The 22218-nt window shown below is 32.3% G+C and overlaps 2 protein-coding genes across 3 annotated transcripts; both read right to left on the bottom strand.

The window, feature by feature from the left end:
- Positions 1–84: 84 nt before the first annotated feature.
- Positions 85–2152, bottom strand: HSFB4 (heat shock transcription factor B4). The gene is made up of 2 exons (XM_022042890.2): positions 1415–2152; positions 85–1310 (listed from the first exon to the last, which is right to left on the bottom strand). The coding sequence occupies exons 1-2, from the start codon at positions 1664–1666 to the stop codon at positions 486–488; spliced, it is 1077 nt and encodes a 358-aa protein (XP_021898582.1). The 5' UTR covers positions 1667–2152; the 3' UTR covers positions 85–485.
- A 9505-nt stretch (positions 2153–11657) lies between these two features.
- SBP1 (S-ribonuclease binding protein 1) lies at positions 11658–22218 on the bottom strand. 2 transcript variants are annotated; one of them, XR_015812821.1, is made up of 6 exons: positions 22017–22218; positions 21774–21874; positions 21098–21411; positions 19355–19753; positions 17492–18505; positions 11658–17249 (listed from the first exon to the last, which is right to left on the bottom strand). XR_015812821.1 is itself a non-coding variant. In XM_022042816.2 (4 exons), exons 1-4 carry the CDS (start codon positions 22100–22102, stop codon positions 19226–19228), a joined length of 1029 nt encoding a protein of 342 aa, XP_021898508.2. In that variant the 5' UTR covers positions 22103–22218; the 3' UTR covers positions 19126–19225. The 2 variants fall into 2 exon arrangements, 1 of the variants encoding a protein (XP_021898508.2); XM_022042816.2 differs by lacking the exons at positions 11658–17249; positions 17492–18505 and having other exon boundaries at positions 19126–19753.

The following is a 22218-nucleotide window of genomic DNA, read 5'->3' as shown; positions in this document are numbered from 1 at the left end:
TCCTTTGTCTTGCTTGCATTTATGTGAGTGAAACAAAGATACATATTCAATAACAAATTAAAAATTACGAGAGAAAAAGAGAGAGAGAGAGATCTGCTTCCATCCAAGAGCTAGGAAGCACTAAACTGCACCAATTAAATTGAAGAAACAGGAAAGAGATGATTGATGTTTGGTGATTCTGAACTGGCTAGCTTCAATTTTTTCGATGATCATTCATACTTCTTACCAAAAGCCACCTGCATTCATGGCTGGGCAGGGAATAGAAGACAATGATACCGGCAGCACTAAAGTTATATACACAGCTACAAACATTCAGACGCACGCACTCACATATTTCATCAACAATATTATCATCAAGACTCTCTAAGGAAGAACAAGGAATCAAAAAAGAAAAATAAAAAATGGAAACAGAAAATTAACTAGAAGAAAAAGAAGTAAGAAGCTAAAGATATAATATGAATGGTTATGATGAGGAAATATTTAAACTAACATGTTGAAGGAGGCATGAGATTCAACCCTAGGTCATGATCCTTTTCTGATATCAACCGAGCCTTGTTAGTCTCCGCAGTAGCCTGAGCAGTACCATATTCTGGGTGCACTCTCTTCTTGGATTGCAGAGGAACGCCGAAGAGCTTGGTTTTGCAGTTAGGCTCTTCAAGAATCGTCACAGTGCTCTGTGATGTGTTGCTTGGAGAGTTCAAGACCTGAACTTGAGCAGATGTTTGCTTATTACTGTTAGTAGGATAATACCCAAGAAGATGGTTCATGGGCTTCTGCACCAGGGAACCGTTAACAATGGAAGCAGGCGTGGAGGACGGCGGGTTACAAAGAAGCAAAGAGGAGGGGTAAGAATTGCTAGGAGCAACTGGCTTGACATGGTTCTGAACAAAGTAGATGATATCATTATAAAGCTTTTTCATATGTGCAAGCTCCGACATGAGCATGTTGTTGCTTCTCCTCAATCTCTCGTTATCCTCCGTCAAAGCGGTGAAGGAAGTGTTGTAGCTGCCGGCGAGACCACCGACGGTACGTCCTGTTGGAGAAGAGAGGGGTGGGGAGTCGCACCAGTTGGGTTGGTCGTCGGAGTCGGAGGGAGAGATGCTAACTCGGCTGGGGAAAGGGAAGAAAGTTGGGCCATTGACATGAGGGAGTGGAGAAGAATGGGGATGGTGATGGTGGTGGTGGTGATTTATGGCTACCTGCGGCTGTGCTGTTTTCCTTCGGTGGATCTCACACAACAAATGCTTCTCTCCCTTCTTGAAGAACTCGTTTGCAAACTCCCATCTGTCAGGTACAATCTTCCTAAAACCCTAGTTCCATCAACCACCCAAAAACACAAAACCCAAATCAGTAAAGCCATAGAATTAATATATAGCATAGAAGAAATGTAGGTAGGTGGGTATATATAATATACATAGGTGTTAAGCTGACGAACAAAGCTGGAGAAGTTGTTGTGCTTGAAGTAGTTGGGTAGGAGGTCACGAGCGAACTCAGGAGGACGCCAGACGACGAAGGTGGTGTCGTCTTCACCCCAAGAGACTATATGATCAGTAGATGGATCATCTACCAGCTGATAGGTTTTGGTGAGGAAAGGTGCTGGCACAGATTTGTGTGAATCAAGTGAGAGTAATATGCCCTCACAGTTATCTAACATGAGAGCAGCCATTAATCAAACCTACCAAATTCCTCTTCCTTCTTTTCCTTTTTCCCCGTTGGTTTCTGAATGAAAGGTGAATGTGAAAATGTGAATACTGAACCGGATGGAGATGGATAAAAACGTTCTAGTTGGAGAGAGAGGGAGTGGATGTGTGTATAATTTTTTTTTTTTTTGAAAGTAAAATAAATATAAAACTAAGAAAAGGGTAAATGTAAATATAATGTATAGAAGCGTATATATATATATATCTATATAGATATAATATATTTGTTTCCGACCTCGGTTATGTAGTGAGAGAGAATATGTGTCTGTGTGTCTAGAAGTGTGAAATGAGAAGCTTTGGGGTTTCAAGACAAACCCGTGACTCTGACAATCATCCCGCGCACACCCACTTAAAATCAGGATGGAAATTGACAAATATGCCACGCTTCCTTCTTTCTTCTTCCTTCTTCCTTCTTCCTTCTTCCTTCTTCCTTCTTCCTTCTTTCCTTTATTACTTATTAGTCAACCCTCCTTTCCTATGTCAACAAACTTTCTTTTTTTCTTCTTTCTTTTCCCCTTTCTCATTTTCATCACCTCTCTACTATTATATATCTACATATATTTATACTCCTATACATGTATACATTTTCACCTTTCAAATAAACCTTAAAATTGACCCCTTTTCTTTTTTCTAAACAAAAAAATTAAATTTAACTTTAAATTATTGTTGTAATCATTAGAACCCTCGTAATCATATTGTTTTTTTTATTTAAATACATTATTATTTACTAAAAAATTTAATTTAATTACTATAATCTCAGTAACGCAATAATAAATTAGAATCTAAATTTTTTTAAATCAAATATTATGTATCAATTATAATATATATAAAAAATTATAATTTCTAAGTTTTTAATAGATTTTGAACTTGTTATCTTTAAACAAAATATAAAAATTTTATATTTTTTCATGCAAACTCTTTTTCTCCCTACATCTTTAACATTCAAGTTCAAGATGTACCTAACAATGTATATTATAATAGGATAATATTAAAGTATATAGCTAGAAAGTGGATGGGCGTAGTAGTAAAAATACACTTTAAAATGTTATGAATAAAAAGGAAATTTTATTTGCAAATTTGTAGTCTTGTATTTATTGTCTAACATCACTTGATTTTCTACACAAACAATGTATGTATGTATGTATGTATGTATGTATGTATGTATGTATATATGTGTATATATATATATATAAGTTAAAAGATGCATCGAACTACGTGATGTGATTTAAAGCCTGTTGTTTCGTGACGACATTTCTTCTTCTTCTTCTTCTTCTTCTTCTTCTTCTTCTTCTTCTTCTTCTCCTTCTTGATCTCCTCTTCCATTTTCTTCTCTCATAATATATATTCCAAACATCAACACATGCTCTCTGCTCATTACAAAACCTTTATCCACTAAATTACAATTCTATATATATATATATATATACATATACATATAGAGAGTGTTAGTACCTTTCTTTTAGCTTGCTCTCAGCCTATATTTTTGGCTCTTGTTTTTCTCGGCTCGGCTTCTTGCGCTGACGTGTCTCAGGTGACTGAATTATTGGCCCCAAAAGTTGCTTCCATCAATAACTCTTTCCTTCTTTCTTTCCCATTTTTCGTTTTTAAAAGAACAACTTTGCCTTTCTTTCTTGGAATCACCCGAGAAAAACTATTTGTTTTTCAAGAACGCAACACAACACAAACTATATACATAGAGTCTCCCTCCTTACTTTCTCAGGGTATTTTTCCTCACTAAATTATTATTATATTCGAAAATAATATATGGGTATATTGTAGAAAGTGAAAAAAAAAAAAAAACAACAACATATAATATTACAATTGGGTGTTATTAATTTCAATATAAGAGGGAACTATAAATGATAATAATGAGCTTAGGTTTCCATGAGTGGGTATTGGGGGGGAAATCCCTATAATTAAAAAGAAGTTTTATGTTGATTTACTGAAATGGGGGGCAACCAGTGACAGTAGAAGTAGGGACCCAAATCCAAAGGTGAAACAAATGGAGAAAATGATGACTAATTATTTCACTTTGATACTCAACTTATTATTTTCTGATCATTCTCATGATATATATTCTTAATTTAAACTGTCCCCATATACTATATCATATATATCTCACTATAATAATGACTTCATTCATTTACCCATTATTTTCCTTGATTTTTCCCATCTTAAAATCCAAATTCTTCCTAATAATAACCCATATATGTATGTATATGTATACATATATGTACACACACACCCCCACTTATCTCTAAAAAGAAAAAAAAAGAAAGAATCTTCCTAAACAAGCCAAATCTAACATGACAACAAAAATAATGAAAATAAGAATACCCAAGCCAAAATTTTTCCAGTTTTGCTAGGTTATTTTTATTTCATACAAAAGAAATTATTGGGCAACCGCTAATCGTGCATATTTGTATATATTGAATCTTGAATCTAACTAAATTGAAAAGATAAAAACCAAACTTAAATTTGTTTACAATTTCGTAAAATTTTCTTTCTGCAATATTAATATTATATTTTAACTCTTTGCATCTTGTCCAGAATTTATGTATTTTATTCTTAAAGATGGTTTGTGTTTCATGAATAATATTAATAAAAACTGTGCAGATCTATAGTTACAGAAATATATTCATATGGGTGATATATACAAACGGGAAGAAATCAAGTGACATTATGATTAAATCGCCCTTTACATAATTTCAACTTAGAGAGGGAGTAACTTTACTTTTGATAGTCACTGCAAATTTGCCTTTTCTTAATTTAACTTGTATATTGCAACGGCTCGTTTCTAGCACAGAGTTCTTATGTCATGAGTTAATTAACTACAAAAATAAAAAGGCCAAATTCCAAAGCAAAACCTTGCTTGTATACATACACGATGTAGCTTGTATATATCTAGTTAATTAATAAGCCAAAATAGATCAGTAGTCACATGTGTGTTGTTGGGTGATCAGAGAAAAGATCATCATCAAGAGAAAACAAAATTAAACATTTTAGTTTTAATTTTTGTAGCATGTGACATGATTATGATTTTTAAAACTTAGTATATAATAAAGTTTAAAAAACAATAAGAAGGGAATATTGTCAGTTTCAAGTCCCGATATTCAAGTGTAATTGGAAATGCCTTTGATGGGAAGGATAAATAGATCACTAATTGGCATCCTAATAGAGTAAACATTATGTATATGTATATATGGTTGTGGATTATCATCTTTGTATTCTCTGCTCTCTGCTTCTTCTAATTTCTTAATCCTCCACCAGCCTTGTGTACTGATCTGCAAACATTTCGCAGCGGCTGACAAGGAGACAGCAGTAGTTTCTCTTGTTTATTAATGTTTGATGGGTGTGTTGTGTGCATGTATGCCATTCTCGTGAGTCCTTTTTTGTTGTTTTCCCTCATAAATACCATTTATATATTTATTACTATGCACGTATTTTTTAGATATATATACACACACACACACATATATATATATTCGTGTATTTACATGCATGCATATAATTAATTTCAGCTGGGAATATCTGCCTGGTTAATAGCTCAACACACCCATCGTCTCTAGATGCTTCCCCATATATTTATGCTTATTCTCATCACCTTATCCTTTTTTATGGTTTTTGTAACTGACTATATATATATATATATATTATAATATGTGCTATTTGCTGATTAACCTAATTATGGGGATATAAATACTTATTAGATCTGGTGGGTCCTATGTCATTCATGATCAGGATCAGCAGTTTATCGGGTACTAATTATAGTGGTATATGGTTTTGATGGATGAACAGCTAATTAAGAACACAACAAGAAAGAAGAAAAAGAAAAAGAAAAGGAAAATGATGTACGTTAGAAAGGATATATATATATATATATATATATGCAGTGTGAGACAACTATGATAATATAGAGAGAGAGAAATTAGGGGGCCCACAAAGTATATGGAAATCTAAACCCCCATCTCTCTACAAGTTGTCAGCAACTTAGACAGATCCTACCGAGCCCACGAACATCCATCACTGCCAAAATCCACAAAACAAGACACTCCAGTACTCTACTCTATAGATATACATATACTTCACTATATACACACACATTTACTCTATGCATAAATACTTACTGTATTTACTCATATACAGGTTGATAAGAGCTGAGCTAAGAAGATTCTATTCTAACTTCTAAAACGCAGTGAAAGTGAACCCCACCCTCAATTCTCACATGACCACCGCCGATTCCTTTCAGAAAAGAAGAAAAGAAAACTGCTTGCTGCATGCTTATAATATATATATATATATATATATATATATGCAGATATATGTTCTTTTTTCTGGTAGGCTAGGAAGATGAGAAAAAAACGAGAATTCCAAGGAGAGACAACTTAAAAGACATACTAAAAGTGTATTATATGTAAATTAATTAATGTATAATTTAAGCCAAAAGAAAAAAAAAAAAAAAAAAAAAAAAGATGTTCAGTATAGTATAGGTGTGTGTGTGTGTGTGGGTGTGTATATATATCTATAGGTAGCTCCACGTCTCTGTATTTGTAATTCGAAAGCGAAAAGGAATCAAAATGAGTATTCAATTAAGACAAATGTACAAAGGTTCCTTCTTCTGTCTCTTGTTGCACTCTCTTTTGTCTCTTCCTCTGACCATTTCTTGCACGACGAACAACATACAGCCATCCTCAAGCCTTATTTAAAAATATATTTGTCTGTTTAACCTCATATCTTACAACTTTCATTTATTTATACACGCACAACAAATGGCACCCACCTCTCTCTCTTCTCTCTTTTGCTCACATATATAAATAATGAATTAGCTAGGGTTGAGAGAGAGAGAGAGATGTGTGGAAGGAAGAGGTGTTAGTCAAAAAGAAACATGTGCAGAGAGGGAGTGGGTGGATTTATATGTGAGAATTAAAGAAAATGATGAAGAGAGGTCACGAGGGAATGGAAATTAGATATAAATGAATGGAGACAAGATGATCATGTATGTCTATCGATTTTACCAATGAACTTGAGAAAAAAAAAAAAAAAAAAAAAAAAAAAAAAACATCCCTCGAAGCCCTACTAATTTGTCCTTTTTTATGTTATGTGATTGAAATCTACTCCTTCTAAATCACCCCCCCACTGAGTAAGTAAAAAAAAAAAAAAAAAAGTTTTGGCAGTGCCATGTACTATCACCACAGCATTATTAATAATGCATTCAATAATGTGGAACGTCCTATTCTTTTTGTTTCAGTAATAATTTTACACTGCTAAAACGTTACAATTTTGAATATACTTTTCATATATGTAAATGTCATATCACTCCAACAAAAGGGTAGAATAACTACATAATTTTAATTAACTTAATTCTAATTATGTTTCATTATATTAAATAACTAATTAGTCGTTCTAGTTAATTGGAATAGGCATGGAGAAAAAAATTGCTTTGAATATTTCAATCATATATATATGATTGATAACATGTAGTAATTATTAGATGTACTCAAAAGTTTACTTCTTTACAAAATAACTATGAAAATTCAAAATTTTACCACAACTATAAACCTAAGTGAATAAAAAAGATTCCAGTATGAATTTTAACCTATGGTTAGACTTAGGTTCAGTATATAACTTGGGTGGTGGTGTCTTGCTGCAATTCACAATAAAATTTTTAACCTTTTAAAAACTAGAGTTTATAAAGCATAATGGTTTTATTCTTTATTATTATTATTATTATTATTATTATTATTATTACATTTATAACTACATTTACCAGAAATAAATGTATGAATTTTAACATAGTTATAGAAGTAGTAATAAAAATTTCATGAACAAATTTCATGATAGGGTCTTGGTAAATGAGATATCTGAATTTTTCAGCTACTTGTTCTCTAACAAGTTAAAATTTCAAACTTTGTATTTTTTTTCTAAAGAATTTTTCTTTAGAAAAAATAAATTTTCTCAAAAATATAGTATGTATATGTCCACCAAAAAATTACACCAATATACACACATAAAAATGTCTAAAGAAAGAAAGGTTGTTGAGATTAAAACCACATAAAAACAACATTTTGTGAAGTAAATTTATAAACCCTAAATAATCACCGTATTTACCATCAATTAAAGATATCGTAACTTAAGATAGAAGAATTAGTAGTAAGATAATAAATATCAACTTTATCACTTTTAAGTAACTAACAAACTGATTATTCCAAAAACTTAAACTAAAAAAAAAAACATAATTAATTGTTTATATTCTAATGTATCCCATCACACAGGTGAATAAACTGAGCCCACAAATCGTGTATATGCATCTCAATCATATGCAAAGTTAAATAAAATGGGCTATTAAAATTTAAATATTGAACATCCAATTTTGATACTATCTTAAATAATTGATTGAACTGATTATGTAAAAAGTTTAACTCGATACGAAATGACATAATTAATTAATTATATTTTTAATCACATCATAACACTAGTAGATAATGTAAGAAAAAACTTAATTTTCGCCAAGAAAGAAAGCAATAAAATATTCTCAATAATAATGGCCTTAAAATTCACTTTCAAAGTGAGCAATCTTAGATAACATTCTACTCTTGTGCATAAAGGAAAAGAAAACAAATATATCGAGACCATTCAAATTTATATATAACTACTAATATGACACTCGTTACTCAATGATAAGTGATAAGGTTTGGTGGATTCTCTACTCTATATTTGCCATATAGATCATTTGTTAGTCAAATTGATTAGCTCCTATTATTCTATTCCCCCCATATGATCCCCTCTCCCCATAAACTGCTAGTGCAAAGATCATTCAAAAAAATTTTAACAGTTTACATCCCCTAATCAGACATCCTTCAAAAATCGTATTTTTATCCAATTATTAATTACCATAGAGAAATCTGTTATTGAATTTTTTAATTATCGTATAAAGGAGTATATATTAACTTGATGACATTTTTCCACTCTGTTAAGGTTCTAACTGTTATTTACGATATTGGAAGATTTAAAGCTTATGGGTAAATATAAGTTTTTTTTATCACGGTCCTTGAAAATGCATTATTCTCTGTACGATGAAATTATTTATATATCTTTGTTTCGTATATATGTTTTCTTGAATTATTTGTTTGCACGAAGAGAATTAAACTATTTTGTTAAGTAAAAAAATGATTATTAATTAAATTTGATTGTAAGTTGAATGTCAGTTTTTAAGTTAGGTTTGCCACGATGCTATGCCTTTACTAGATAATACTTGATTTGCAAACCCTTCATTTGTTACTTGGTTGGATATCTAGCAAATGATCTAATATAACACTATTGGATATCTAGCAAATGATCTAATATAACACAATGTAATTTCAATGCTTCCAAAATTTATATAAGCAATAGCTTTTTTGCTTATTCTTCATACTAATTTGCAGGCAAATTTAGTGCTTTGTAGAATTATAAGTTCAACAGTTTTTGAGTCACTAAGAGTTTAGATTTTGAACTACAATGCATGTCGCAATTATAATAAACAATGAAGTGCTTTACACTAAATATTACAATAACTTGAATGGAAGGAACTTAATAGCAAAACGACCCAGAGCAATCAGCTAATTGATCTAATTTTATTTTCAAGGCCCACTACGTAAAAAAATCACTACACTTGGTGTTTATCTAAAATTAGAGACGTGATGGGAAGTCTGATCAAATACATATAAATGGCAAAAAAGGAGGAGGCAGTGAGGTGATCGTTAGACATGGTAAGATAGGGAAGAATGTTTTGGTAAGAAACATTAGAAAAATGTTGTATTTGATTTTAGTTGAATCCATGCAAAAAGTAGTTGTAATATTCCCTGCACAAAAGACGTTAAAAAGCAGCTTCTATCAGAGGCCTAATCCCTTCAAATGGGTCCAGAAAATAATTAAAAGGGTTTCCATATCAAAACATTTAGACTTTCATGGCTTCTTATCGATGCAACAAAGCTCATTTTAACTCACTTTAAGAGACTATAACATTAAAAGGATAGAACAACAAGAGACGTCTTTCCATTCCACTATCCTTCTTCTTTTCTTTCCTTTTCTTTTCTTCCACTTTCATTCACTCTTTGTTAAAGACATGAATTCAAGTTCTACCTGAAAAGGATCCTACAACAAATAAACGTGTAAACTTTGTCATACACACAGCTCATATATATGTACACACACACACACGCACAGAGTATAATCTGCTATTGAGATATTAGTAATTAATAATTAATCGTTCCCCACCAAGCTAAAGACATTTCACTCTTCTTCATGCATGCATGATACAAAAATGATAACATGTGATAGTGGGTGGGTTGTAATTATAATTTATTTGCTTTTAATCAGTGCAATGACCAGGACACGGCCGATCTCGCATGTCCAAAGATGGGTCCCAAATTACATTAATTAATTTTTTTTTTTTGAGTTCAAAAGATACATAATTAGCGTTAAATATATATGAGTTAAACATGATTAAGTACCATAAAAGTAGACCAAAAAAGACAGTGGAAGTGGAAGAAGAAAATGGTGGGTTTTGTTTGGTTAGAAGAAGGGAACATAAAGTCTGTAGGATCACATGCTTATCACCTTCCTTTTCCTCTTCCCCTCAGCTCGTCTCTTCTTTTTATACTGTGCCTACAAATGAATATAATGTAAAAGTGTTTAAGAAAATCAAATTTGAATTAAAGAAAAATAAAAAGAAAAGAAGACCCCACTAGAATTTGAAGGCTGCTTCTGCTGCTAATTCTACTCCTCAATCCAAGGGATTCCCCTTTGATGATCAAAGCCTCTGCATCCATCTGGGTCCCCCCATCATCCTCACCATCATTTCATGCATATACATGAAGACCCACTACTCTCATCTATTACTTACAAAAGCAATTTTTAAGTGCTTAAAAGTGCCATTTTTTCCATGTGACGCCCAATAATTCCGCATACTATATTTGCCAATCTATTTTTTTATATACATAATTTATGTTTATCTTTCTGCCTTATCGATATTCGGTGAAAAGGAAAAAAGAACTGTGTATAATTTTGTATTGATCGGATGGTAATCGGTTCTGGGGAAATGCATTTATCTTTGAATCATTTGGAGTGTTGGGCTGATGCGAACTGTCCAAGCACTCTCATATATATACATACATATATATTCATTGGCCCTTTTCATTTTTTTCTTCAGAAAATATTGTAATATGATTAATAATCATAGAAATATTATTGCCACCTAATTATCCACTGAGAAATCCCTTTTTTGATGGTCAATCATGTCAAGCAAAAAAGATTTTCGGTGATTATTGGAATTTGCTTAATATTAGGAAGGAGCTTAAAAGGCATAAAATGTATAATTGAAAATTAATTTGATAATTTTCTATTTATAGTTGCTATACGTGTGTAGTAATAGGTTTTAAATTTGAAGACTAGGGACAGTAATAGTTCTTTTCATTTCTTCATACAATATATTTATAAATGTCTCAGGAAGAATCTAGAAATTCTTTCTTCTTCTACATCTTTACACAACTTTGACTATAATTTTACATTTATCTATATCTTCTCTCTTTTTCTATATAATTTTATAACCTTGTAAAATCTTTTGTCATCTTTTAAAATTCTCTTTTAGTATCTTCAAAATTTTTTAGAAAATTTTTAGATTTTTCTATACTCATTTAAGTATAACTTAGAAAGATCTCATCGATTTAACATTCCTCCTTAACGGCCTCTTTTGTGACTCCAAGCATAATCTGCAGTTCTTCAAACTTTGCTCGTGGTATTGCTTCATGAAGATGTCTACCACTTATTCTTTTATCTTACAAAATTTGAGCTTTACCTTCTTCGTTGTGATTGTTTCTCGTATAAAATGATAATTTATCACAATATACTTTCTTCAATTGTAGAATATTGGATTTTTCACTATGAACATTAACAAGGCCATAGAACATGGAAAAATATGTGTTTCACACAAGTCACAATAAATCTTCTAGATAAGGTTTTCCAGCTAAAGAGCTAATACATTATAAGTTACGACCACAAATTTGCAGTTGAGGCAAGAGTTTCAAATAAGTACATCTAAGATGAATACTTAAATTTGATCCAAATACAGTTTAAGAGAGATAGGATATTGCATGGCTAAACACATCAATAATGTAAATCTTAGAAACATGGTTGCAAGGATACTAAAAATTTGCTGCTTGAATACTATTATGTCATTAAGCCCATAGAGTTGGCCAATACTCTGATTCCATTGAGCCAATAGACCATCCAATCTTGACACTTTGGTGACCTATTATTTTGAACCGCTTGCTAGAAAACACAAGCTCGAATTTGACTCCTTACTATACACTTCGATAACCATAGGAACTGAGCCCTCAACTAACCCATGAATGCAACTTATTTAACCCTCTTCCTCTCTTTTATTATCTGAAAAAAGAAAAAAATGGTATTAGCATCATCCTTCCTAAGTCCCCATAAGCTTGGATCTTTTCCTTATAAAAGCATTTTCCTCCACCTTAAGAAGCATCTGGCGTTCCCATTTCTGATTCCTAAATTTTCAATACCAAAGGCACCATTACAAGCCACTTCTTGACCTGTAAACTACTATCTAGCTCCTTATTAATTTATAAAGTTTAATTAGTTTTTTTTTTTTTTTTTGTACAAGTTAATATCTCGTGATTCATTATTAAGTTAGAGGTTTAACCTAAAACTGTCATGATCTTCAACCACATAAGAATCTCTTTTTTATTTAATAAGCTTTAGTATTAGATTTATGAAAGTGTTAAATATTCTAAAAAACTTAAGACTTCCATTATTCAAATCCTAATGTCAAATTGTGATAACCCAACCATAAAGCCTTTGTCCATTAACCTATCATATTTGCTAAAGGGTAGATAAATCATTTACATTACACCAAGTGAACCTTCTAGCAATCTTGGTGTCGAGCATGTTTATGGGTGTTTTAGCTTTTGCCTTTTCACCCAAAGACTTAATATAAACTTTAACTATTTCCTTTGTATTAAGATTACTCTTACAGCCTTGAATATCTTTTCTTTCCCTATAAAAATATGTTACTTACATGCTGATAAAACCAAATTAATTAAGCCAAAGGAACTTCAAACTCTAATGTCTTCCTCAACCTCTTTAGTGCCCAATAGTGGGAGTATAGTTACTGATGTAACAAATAACATAAATATACTAATTGCTTTAAAATATATTTCTCTCATTAGATTATATATGGCTTGACATCAACCACTTATCTAAATTCATGCATAGTCATTTATATAGCTTCATTGGTTTACTATCAAGAAAGTTTTGTATTGTCTCAAATGAATAGTTTATTAAGGTGTTCATCTCACTAAATAGACACCAAGTTCTGCCTCCTTGCCTATTTATCATCTAACTCAGACACCAAAATTGTATTTATCTTTATCTTTCCAAGACTCTCATAATCTATTGTCATCTTATACATTAATAAGAGGGATTAAATATATATATATATATATATATATTTATATAATTGATTCTTTCATTTTCTTGGGTCCCCATCTATGGCAATGTTAAGCGTAACACTGATATTTTAGCAATAAATCTAAGTTCAATTTCTTAGTGTATTGACTTTTTTTAGAAAATGAGAGCATGCAGAGTAGTTTATTTTAAGAAGTCAGGATATATCTAATACATTCATGAAAGAAAATTATGCACTATCTTATAAATTACTTTTGAATAAATTAAATTAAAAATAAAATCATATTTAAAATGACGCACTATTTTATATATAACTATGAAAGAAAATGACGCATTATTTTTGAATAAATTAAAATATATATATTTAAGACAATATAATCTCAGATTATACATATATCTCATTTGATCATATTCTCCACTCCAAGATGAAATATATTTTCGATATTTTTACTTGGTCAAGGATAAAGTCAACAGAAGTCAATTCCAATGGTTCTAGATTGCTATACATTGTTAGTTAGCTATCTTCTTATGAAACCTCTTCCATCTTAGCTTTCTCAATTTTTGAAGTCCGAAACATGATAGAGAATAGGTATAATCCTAAATTATACGTATCCTATCCTCAATTCAAAGCAATATCCAAAATGTAAATAGATTAGAGTCATATATCTTGTAAAGCTATTCAACTATAAATATAAGGCTGATCATGGACAGCTTTTCCATCCAACTTATACCTCTTATTCCTTTAAAAAGACAAAACTTAGGTCTCTATATCATATAAAATATTAGTGAAGGAGGACTGAGAAGAGGACCCAGATCTGCTGATCACAAGTGAGCAAGTGATAAGGCTGCAGGCTGGTGCTGGAAGCATGAGGTGTGGGGATGATTATATATGCAAGCACAAGATACAAAAGTTCAAGTACATAAAGAAATAGAATAACTTTATACGTAGAGATGTATGTATCACGTGTATTGAAGGGCCAAAGAAACAATATTAATTCAGGATTAATAATGCATGGTACAAATATATGATGATGAAAGGAAAGCAACCAAAAGTAAAAGAAACAATGGCTAAAAGAGATAATACAAAGTGGAGGCAAGCCAATACAGATATATCCTGGCCCCTTTGACCCCATCTCATCCCATCCCACCTCAAAAAAAAATAAATAAATAACAGCTTTATAGGGAATAAGGAGGATTTTGGATGATTGAACTGAAGTAAATTAATTAAGTCACCTAGCTATTTTCCTTAATTTTGAAAATGTCATTCATATCGCCATCCAATATATAAACATATATAGCTAGCTTTTACCTAAGGGTTTTTCTTTTTTTCTCTTTTTTTTTTTCTTTTTTTTTGTAAGAATAATTAAAGAAGAAGTGTACATAGAAAAGGCGAACTGGACAATTGACAGTACTCTGAGATCGGGTGGGGTTTGCGGTGGGATGTGTAAGTGGATGTGGAGGTGGAAATTGTGAGTACGTGTATCTGTGTGTGTGTGTGTGTGTGTGTGTGTGTGTGTAAGAATAATAATGAAAAGAAGAGAATATAGGAATTCATATGAATAATAATTGAAAGCAGATAGTTATAATCATGGGGGAAGCATATTCACTTTCCTCTTTGTCATCACTTTCCAAGGCATGATTAGAAAAAAGGATCATCTCTCTCCCTTTTCAACTGGTAAAGCATTCTCTACTTTTGAGCCTTCTCTAATTCTAAGCCACAAAAAACTAATCTTGCTCCTCAAGACTCCTATATATGTATGTGTGTGTGTGTAATGTTAAAGCTAAATAAATCAATAATTAAAATAAGGATTTTAGCAGAAGGTGTTCAAGATCCTGGTGATCTAATTGCTGACATTAACGACTTACAATAAGGCTCAAGCTTTTCTGAGCTGAGGCTCACTTGCTAATTTAAGCTTAAGCTGATAAATGATGATTATCAGAATTATAGTACCGCATGGAGGTCGGTGAAAATGACAAGTGCTGTTCAACTACCACAGCTTACTAGATAAGCTTTGTCTCCCCTGATTAAGTCCATTTTGGACCGAAAGTCACACAATTAAAACAGTGATTGTGTAACTATTAACAGCAAATTAGCAGTGAATATCAAATCCTTGGGATTGTGATCTTTTGCATGCGTATATCAAATCCTGCAACATAAATCTAAACCAACTTCACATCCACATGTCATTTTTTTCTTATCCAATTTCTCAACTATATCTACCTACTTAATTGATCAATCTATACTCTCAAAATCAGACAATGTATACATATATATATATATGTATATATGGTGTCAATTCACCAAACTCTATGCAAAAATCAATTTTTAATAAAAATGAAAATCCAACATTTAAACACCCTTCTAACTTTGATACTATGTTCAATAATAAACTGATTGATTATTTCAAAATCTTAAGTTAATAATATTTATTTTTTAAGAGAGCATAATTAATAAATAATATTAAATTTATTAGAGTCAAATTATTTCATTTATATGTGTAAATACCTTAAAGTTTTAAATTATACAATTGTAGAGTAAAAAATAAATCTAAAAGACAGATGCTTGTTGTATGACTCCGAAACTTTAGCAAAGAAAACATATCAATCAATTTTTTTTCAACGTAACTACATATTCCATTATGAATACTAGTGGGGACAACTGCCGCCACCAGTACTATATATATATATATATATATATATATATATATAAATATATGCCCCCCCCAAAAAAAACCTTGGGTTGGTTTCAAGAAGAATTGATCTTGCAAAGCCTAGAATCTTAAAGGCCGCGCCCGATGCAGAAAATTGCCCATTAATTTGTTTGCCAAGATCCAATAATTACTAGATTCAAGATTTTTTGTTACTTCAATAACGTAAAAATAAGTCTAAATTTTACCATACCATGCGTCAAGTACTTGTCTAAGGGTTATATTGCGTACCAGGAAAAATTAAAAAAATGGTGTCCGCCGAATATAAATTTGCGCAAGATAAAACAATATACAATTACTTTAATATTTCTGTACTATTTAATTATTACTATAATTTAAGTTTAAATTATGATTGGTAGTTAATACGCTAATTAACTTTTATTTGCTAAATTTTTAGTCAAAATTAAAATTTTAAATCAATGATGTTAGAGGTCTACTACTTTAAATAGTAGTACCACACGTTTTGGTAAAAATATATATATAATCATATTGGAAAACCAACTACGGATGCGGGCAAAGACGACTACAGCTGCCTCACTCTCCATTAGAACCACCATTAAAATTCAAGCAAAACAACCATCATTATCCTATGCTAGCAGAGAAAAACTAGTGAAATCAGTTTTAGATTCAATCCCTGATTACACCAAATAAACATATTTGCGAAGCCAAACCACTGATTCTCGCATCAGAAGCTGTTGGTGAAATGTACAGACTAGAAGCAATATCATTTTTATCCTAACAGGTGGGATAACTCTGTTTTCCTCGGATTAATAGGTAGTTCAGGCGTAAGGAGATCAAGGATGCTAATGAAGCCTTGGCAAGTGGTTTCCAATCAATCCAAGAGATCGGTCATTATATTGGAAGGAAAATAAGTAAAGATGTTATACATAATATGACTATTCCATTAAAAAAGTTTCTTTAAGTTCAAAATGATCAATATGTAGAATCAGAACAAGTGATTACTGAGTTTAGTGCGGGAACATACATTTTAAATTATAAAGAGAGAGTTAGAAAGCATATTTATTCTACCTCAAATGGAGAAATGAGCGATGTGTACCACGCACCTGAATTTATGTATAGTAATGTCTATCTCTTACCAAAAACAAGCTATTTATGGGTATTATCAAAAGGTTAATCCAGATCCAATCTAGTTCCTTTTTTGCTCCACAATGACCAAGATGAAGAGAGATAATCAATGTTCAACAAACACACAAGAAAAATGAAAAAAAAAAAAATATATATATATATATATATACATATATAGAATGAGATGATTACCAGATAAGGTATGGAGAATTCATGGTGAAAGCTGCTTATTTGCTTGACTAATACACCATTGGTTTCAACCTCATAGACATTCGCCCTCGAGTGGAAGAGTCTATGTACAGCAGAAGTACAAGACCGTCATGAAGTTATTTTGTCATTATAGAGTTATGAAGTGGAGAACAACTAACCAATGTATACCACCATTTGGGAAGACAAAATGAAAACGAAGAGAATGAAATACAGTTTGAATGGTGGAGTATGGAGAAAAAAGATTACAATCATCAAGTCTCAAATGCTCTGTAACTAAGAGCTCTATAGTTCCAGTTAAGGTGGGGAATTATAATGGAAGCTTACCTGGTAGCTTCGATGGAGGGCTGGCCTGACTTTCTCCTTCAAAAACAAAAGAATCTAGATCAGTAAAGCAATTGTTTGAAATTGACCTTCATTTTTTGCCTCCATCGTTGTGGATCTGGTACAGAGAGGAACAAGCTGAAAAATGGGAAAAAAAGTAGTAGCTCTTGAGAAATGGAATCGGCAGCTTCAACGTTCCCTCCACTTTGTTGAAGAAGTGATGCTTCATTACCATCCCACATCCCCAACCAGTGAAAGAAGATATTCATGAGAAGAGAGTCTGTTTGTTACACTGATATCACATCGTCCAAGGACAGAGCAAGAGCAGTGATGGTAGAAATGACGAGGATGGATCTCCTCATTAAACATGAGTGAAAGAAGCTTCAGAGAACCGTTTACAAGTTGAAGATTCAATACATTCAGTGAGAAAGCAATTATTTTGGAGGCTACGGAAGGTATTGTTTAAAAAGCCTAGTGTCAGGATAAAGTGGCTATCTAGAGAATTAATCACGTGAATAGACCAAATGAACTACCCAACAGAATATTATAAATTGGGCAGAACTTTTTCATTTTTATGGCAAAAAAATTTCATAAAAATACAAAGCGAACAATATGCAGAGACGGACAGTGCATAGCAAACTGCATCAGTCAGTAACTACGAGAGCCATTGTCCATATATGATATGTGTGTATGTGTGTCAGTTTAACCACTCATGATAACAATATACATAGATATATAAATATTTATAAGTATACTCTTTTGTGTGTCTAGGTAGACGATAATCTTCTGTTCTCAGCTGCTTTCTATAAACATAATTCAATCACACTACCAAAACGTTCTCCACATCACAGAGGGAAACCTGAACTGCAATTTTGGTTAACAGATGAACCACCCCAGTACTAGTGCAAAGCAGGAGTTAGAAAGAAATTCTCTCTGTATTACCACCTTCTTTTCTTCACTTCTAGCAAAAATCCATCAGTTTCCAGCAGATGGCTGCAGAACCTAATTAACAAGGATCTGCCAATATCCTGTTTTAAACAACATACCAAGGCATTCTAGATGCCACAACACCTAAAAGTAATCTGAAACATGCTGTAATAAAGTGCCATAGCACAGTGGAATGTGACTCAGAGACTTTTTTTCTAAACAAAAAAAGAGAAAAAGAAACAATCAATTCATAATGACAGGTATTAACTTCACGCAAACAGAGTTAGGATTCAAGTACGGAGAATTTCAAGAGTGTGCACGTTACAGAGTTCAGTATTAGCAATCCAAAACCATAGAAATCGAAGGACAACTATAATCAAAAACTAAAAATTAACAAAGTTGTTAAAACACTCAATTAACGGGAAAATATTTAGACAATTATAATCATAACAATATATGTAACGAATAGAGTATCACCTATGTATATATCGGATATCTAGATGCCTATTATGTCTAGGATACTAAAATAGGAAAACAATGAGGAAAATAGAATTTGCAACTAAAAAAGAAATTAATAGAACTAATAAAATAGAGTAAGCCTCTCCTAATAATAATCTAAGAAGCCATTTCTAGACCTACATATTATACACCTTATCATATAAGCCTGATTGTCCCACATCATAGAGAAGGGCCTTTCAAGAGAAATAAAATGATAGAAAAAATACTTTTAAAAGAGCCCATACACAAGCATCCAAGTGACAAGAACAATGCATATCAGACCTATAATATTAGAGCATTAACATATATCTATTACATGTAAACCTCCATTCCAACAAACTTAGATGACTGACACAATGGACAGAAACTAAGCTTACTTTCACAGTCTTTACACACACAAAGATGCTTACAAGGTAACAAAAGCATGCAAATATCATTTACCCCGCAAACCTTGCAAGTCATCAACTCTTTCATGTCACTGTTATCCTTGCAGAGCAGGTGAAAATCAATCGCACGACCGTTGCAGCATGAAGCTGTATCATCTACTTCACTGTCACCACATCCTTCTTTACTATCTCTACTTTGAGCATAAACTTGCTGAAGATTGAACTTGAGGGCAGCAATCATGTTTTCGTTATATCTAGCCTGCTGCTGCCAAGCACCTGCTTCCATAGTCAATTGTTCCATTCGTTCCTCAAGTTCCATGTTCTTTTTGTTAATAATCTCCATCTCTGCTTCTTTTTCCCGCAGTTTTTGGATGACTTTCTCTTCCACGAATGAGACAGTCTGAAGTTGGTCAGCCTGAACCTTATCCAGGACAGCTTGTCGTAATCTTTCACCCTAAAGAACAGCAGAACACGTCAAAGAATTTAATCGAAGGATGGACAGGAAAGCTGAAAATGAGCTCCTTCACAAAAATTTTCACACTAGGATAATAAAATTAAAAGCAAAATACAGTGTAATATTCCGTAGTTCAGGGTCTTTCAGATTCTACTATTTTTAGCAAAATACAGTTTAATATTCTGTAGTTCAGGGTCTTTCAGATTCTACTACTTTTAGCAACTTCAATACTCATGGTAACCATTTCTCAAGCAATATAACACCGTTAATTTGAACACCTGGACTACCTGATATTTTAAAAATTTTGACGCGTAGAAGGTATTAACAATTGAAATCTTCAAAAAGAAAAAAAAAATCTATAAGTTTTATTAATTTTAGTACACGCATAAACTTCCCAAAGATTCTCAAGTGGAAATCTTGTTTTTCTTTTAACTTTATGTACCTTAAGTTTTATTGTCTGGTTTATTTTAGTTCTAATTTTAGAATATTTGACTTTTTTAATTACGAAAATTCTAATATGAGTCTTTCAAGTGTCAATTTTGTAAAGTTCAGACTGTTCAAACTAATTGTTACGTTATCTTATTAACGGCCAACTACAAATACTAAAACAGCTAAAAATACATGTAATGAAGCTTAATAACAAAATATGCTCTGCCCCAAAATAAACAAGCAGACAAAAATATTTCACCTTGGAAAGATTAACAATGACCTACCTCCTCTAACAGCTAGACGTAGAAACCTATTAGAAATTCAAAAGGGGTTCAGTACATTGCCTCAGTTCCTAGTATACTTGGACAGGAAAGAATTTAGAAGATTGCCCCAACTCCTAGTTCCTAGGATTGCTTACCCAAAGCAAGCCAAGATATCCACTGTCCTCAAACATTTAAAGAAAAAAGACTTCAACACCAACAAACACAAAACTTCTCTGATTTGGTGCCAATGCAACATATTCTCTGAAAATTTCCAAATTTAATTTAAATGTTTAGCATAGAGAAGAGAAAGCAACTACTCATTTATCAGTTGCCAATCTGTCAAAATAAGTAATTAACCATTCAGTAACAACAGTCAAAAAAATATCAAAAAAATAATTCCCTATCATTTACACAATCTTGTCATGGCAATTAAATCTTAAAAACCTTGGACCTTGAACCTTTCTACAGTGGAAAATAAAATATGGAAAGAACACGCAATCTCAAGGAACATAATGCACTTAACATCCACATAGCACAATAAACACATTGGACATAATTACCGCAATTACTAACCCAATTTGAAATTGAAGCCAATAAAAAACCAATTTCCCAATTCAACATTACTTAATGATTCCTTGACACGTGGGAGTACCTGAACTTTGAGGAATCTATCAATTTCTGCATCTTGTCTCTGTAACTCGCAGTCAATGTCATCACCAAGGAGTGATAACAGAGCTGAGTCATTGGAAGAGGCCATGCGGTTATTATCAAGTGACAAACCCAACCCAGTTGACACAGACCGTGCTTGCAGAAAATCAACTGATGATATCTGTGAATTAATCTCAAAAAAATCTTGCTCCTTTAGTCTCTTTCTCTTGGATTCTACTCCGTAATTCCACTGCAAATCAGGCCCGTCCCTACCATCTGTCACTGGGGCAGGCCCAGGTGCAAACCCGATCACATGAACTAGAATAACAAATACAAAACACCAAAACATTATAAGCTGATCTATAAAAGAAAGAAAAAAAGAAAAACCAGCTTAAATTAACCAAAACCACGCTGGTGCTAGAGAAATATTAAATATTCTCTCTTATTTAACTTTTTTTCTTTTGGCATAGTTCCTATAAAGTTTCTCTCAATTTAGATGAGTTAAGCTCGTATCAGCCATAAAGCCCCGAACGTACAGACATCCACCTAACAATTTGTTCTAAATTACCTAGAAACTAAAAGAACAAGAACTCCACTATTATTAATTTCTAATTTTTCTCGACTTTCAGCAACTAAGAGCAATGTAAAGAGATTAAATGGATGAAGATAGAAAAACTTACAGGGAGGAATATATGGTGGATGTTGAGACTGATCTTGTAGGTTTGTGGAGCTGTAATAAGCGACTGCCGGCGAAATCTGATCATCGACTGCATATAAATTCCTGAAAAATTGACCCAAAAAAAATTCAATAAGGAATATTTTAAAGTTTATCAAGTAGCAAAAAAATTAACATATCGATTGTTTCTCTTAGCTAGGGTTTTGGAATGATTTAAATTAAAGCTTTAGACATTCAAGATATTTACCTGAAAGTTTTGGTCTGCGGTGGTTGGTGCTGCTGCTGTTGAGGTTGGTAGTGCGGTTGTTGAAAATGGTGCTGCGGTAGAGCCATGTTAAGACGGAGATATCTAGAGAGAGAAACGAAGAAAAATTGAGAGAGAAATAGATTACTCCTGTTGATATAAAATACTGGCGAGGTGACCAAGGAGAAGGAGAAGAATTGTGAAT

Source organism: Carica papaya, chromosome 1 (assembly GCF_054855325.1).
Source record: "Carica papaya isolate Zhongbai chromosome 1, ASM5485532v1, whole genome shotgun sequence".
NCBI lineage: Eukaryota > Viridiplantae > Streptophyta > Magnoliopsida > Brassicales > Caricaceae > Carica > Carica papaya.
The sequence above is the reverse complement of the archived record's forward strand: the minus strand, read 5'-3'. Positions and strand labels throughout refer to the sequence as shown.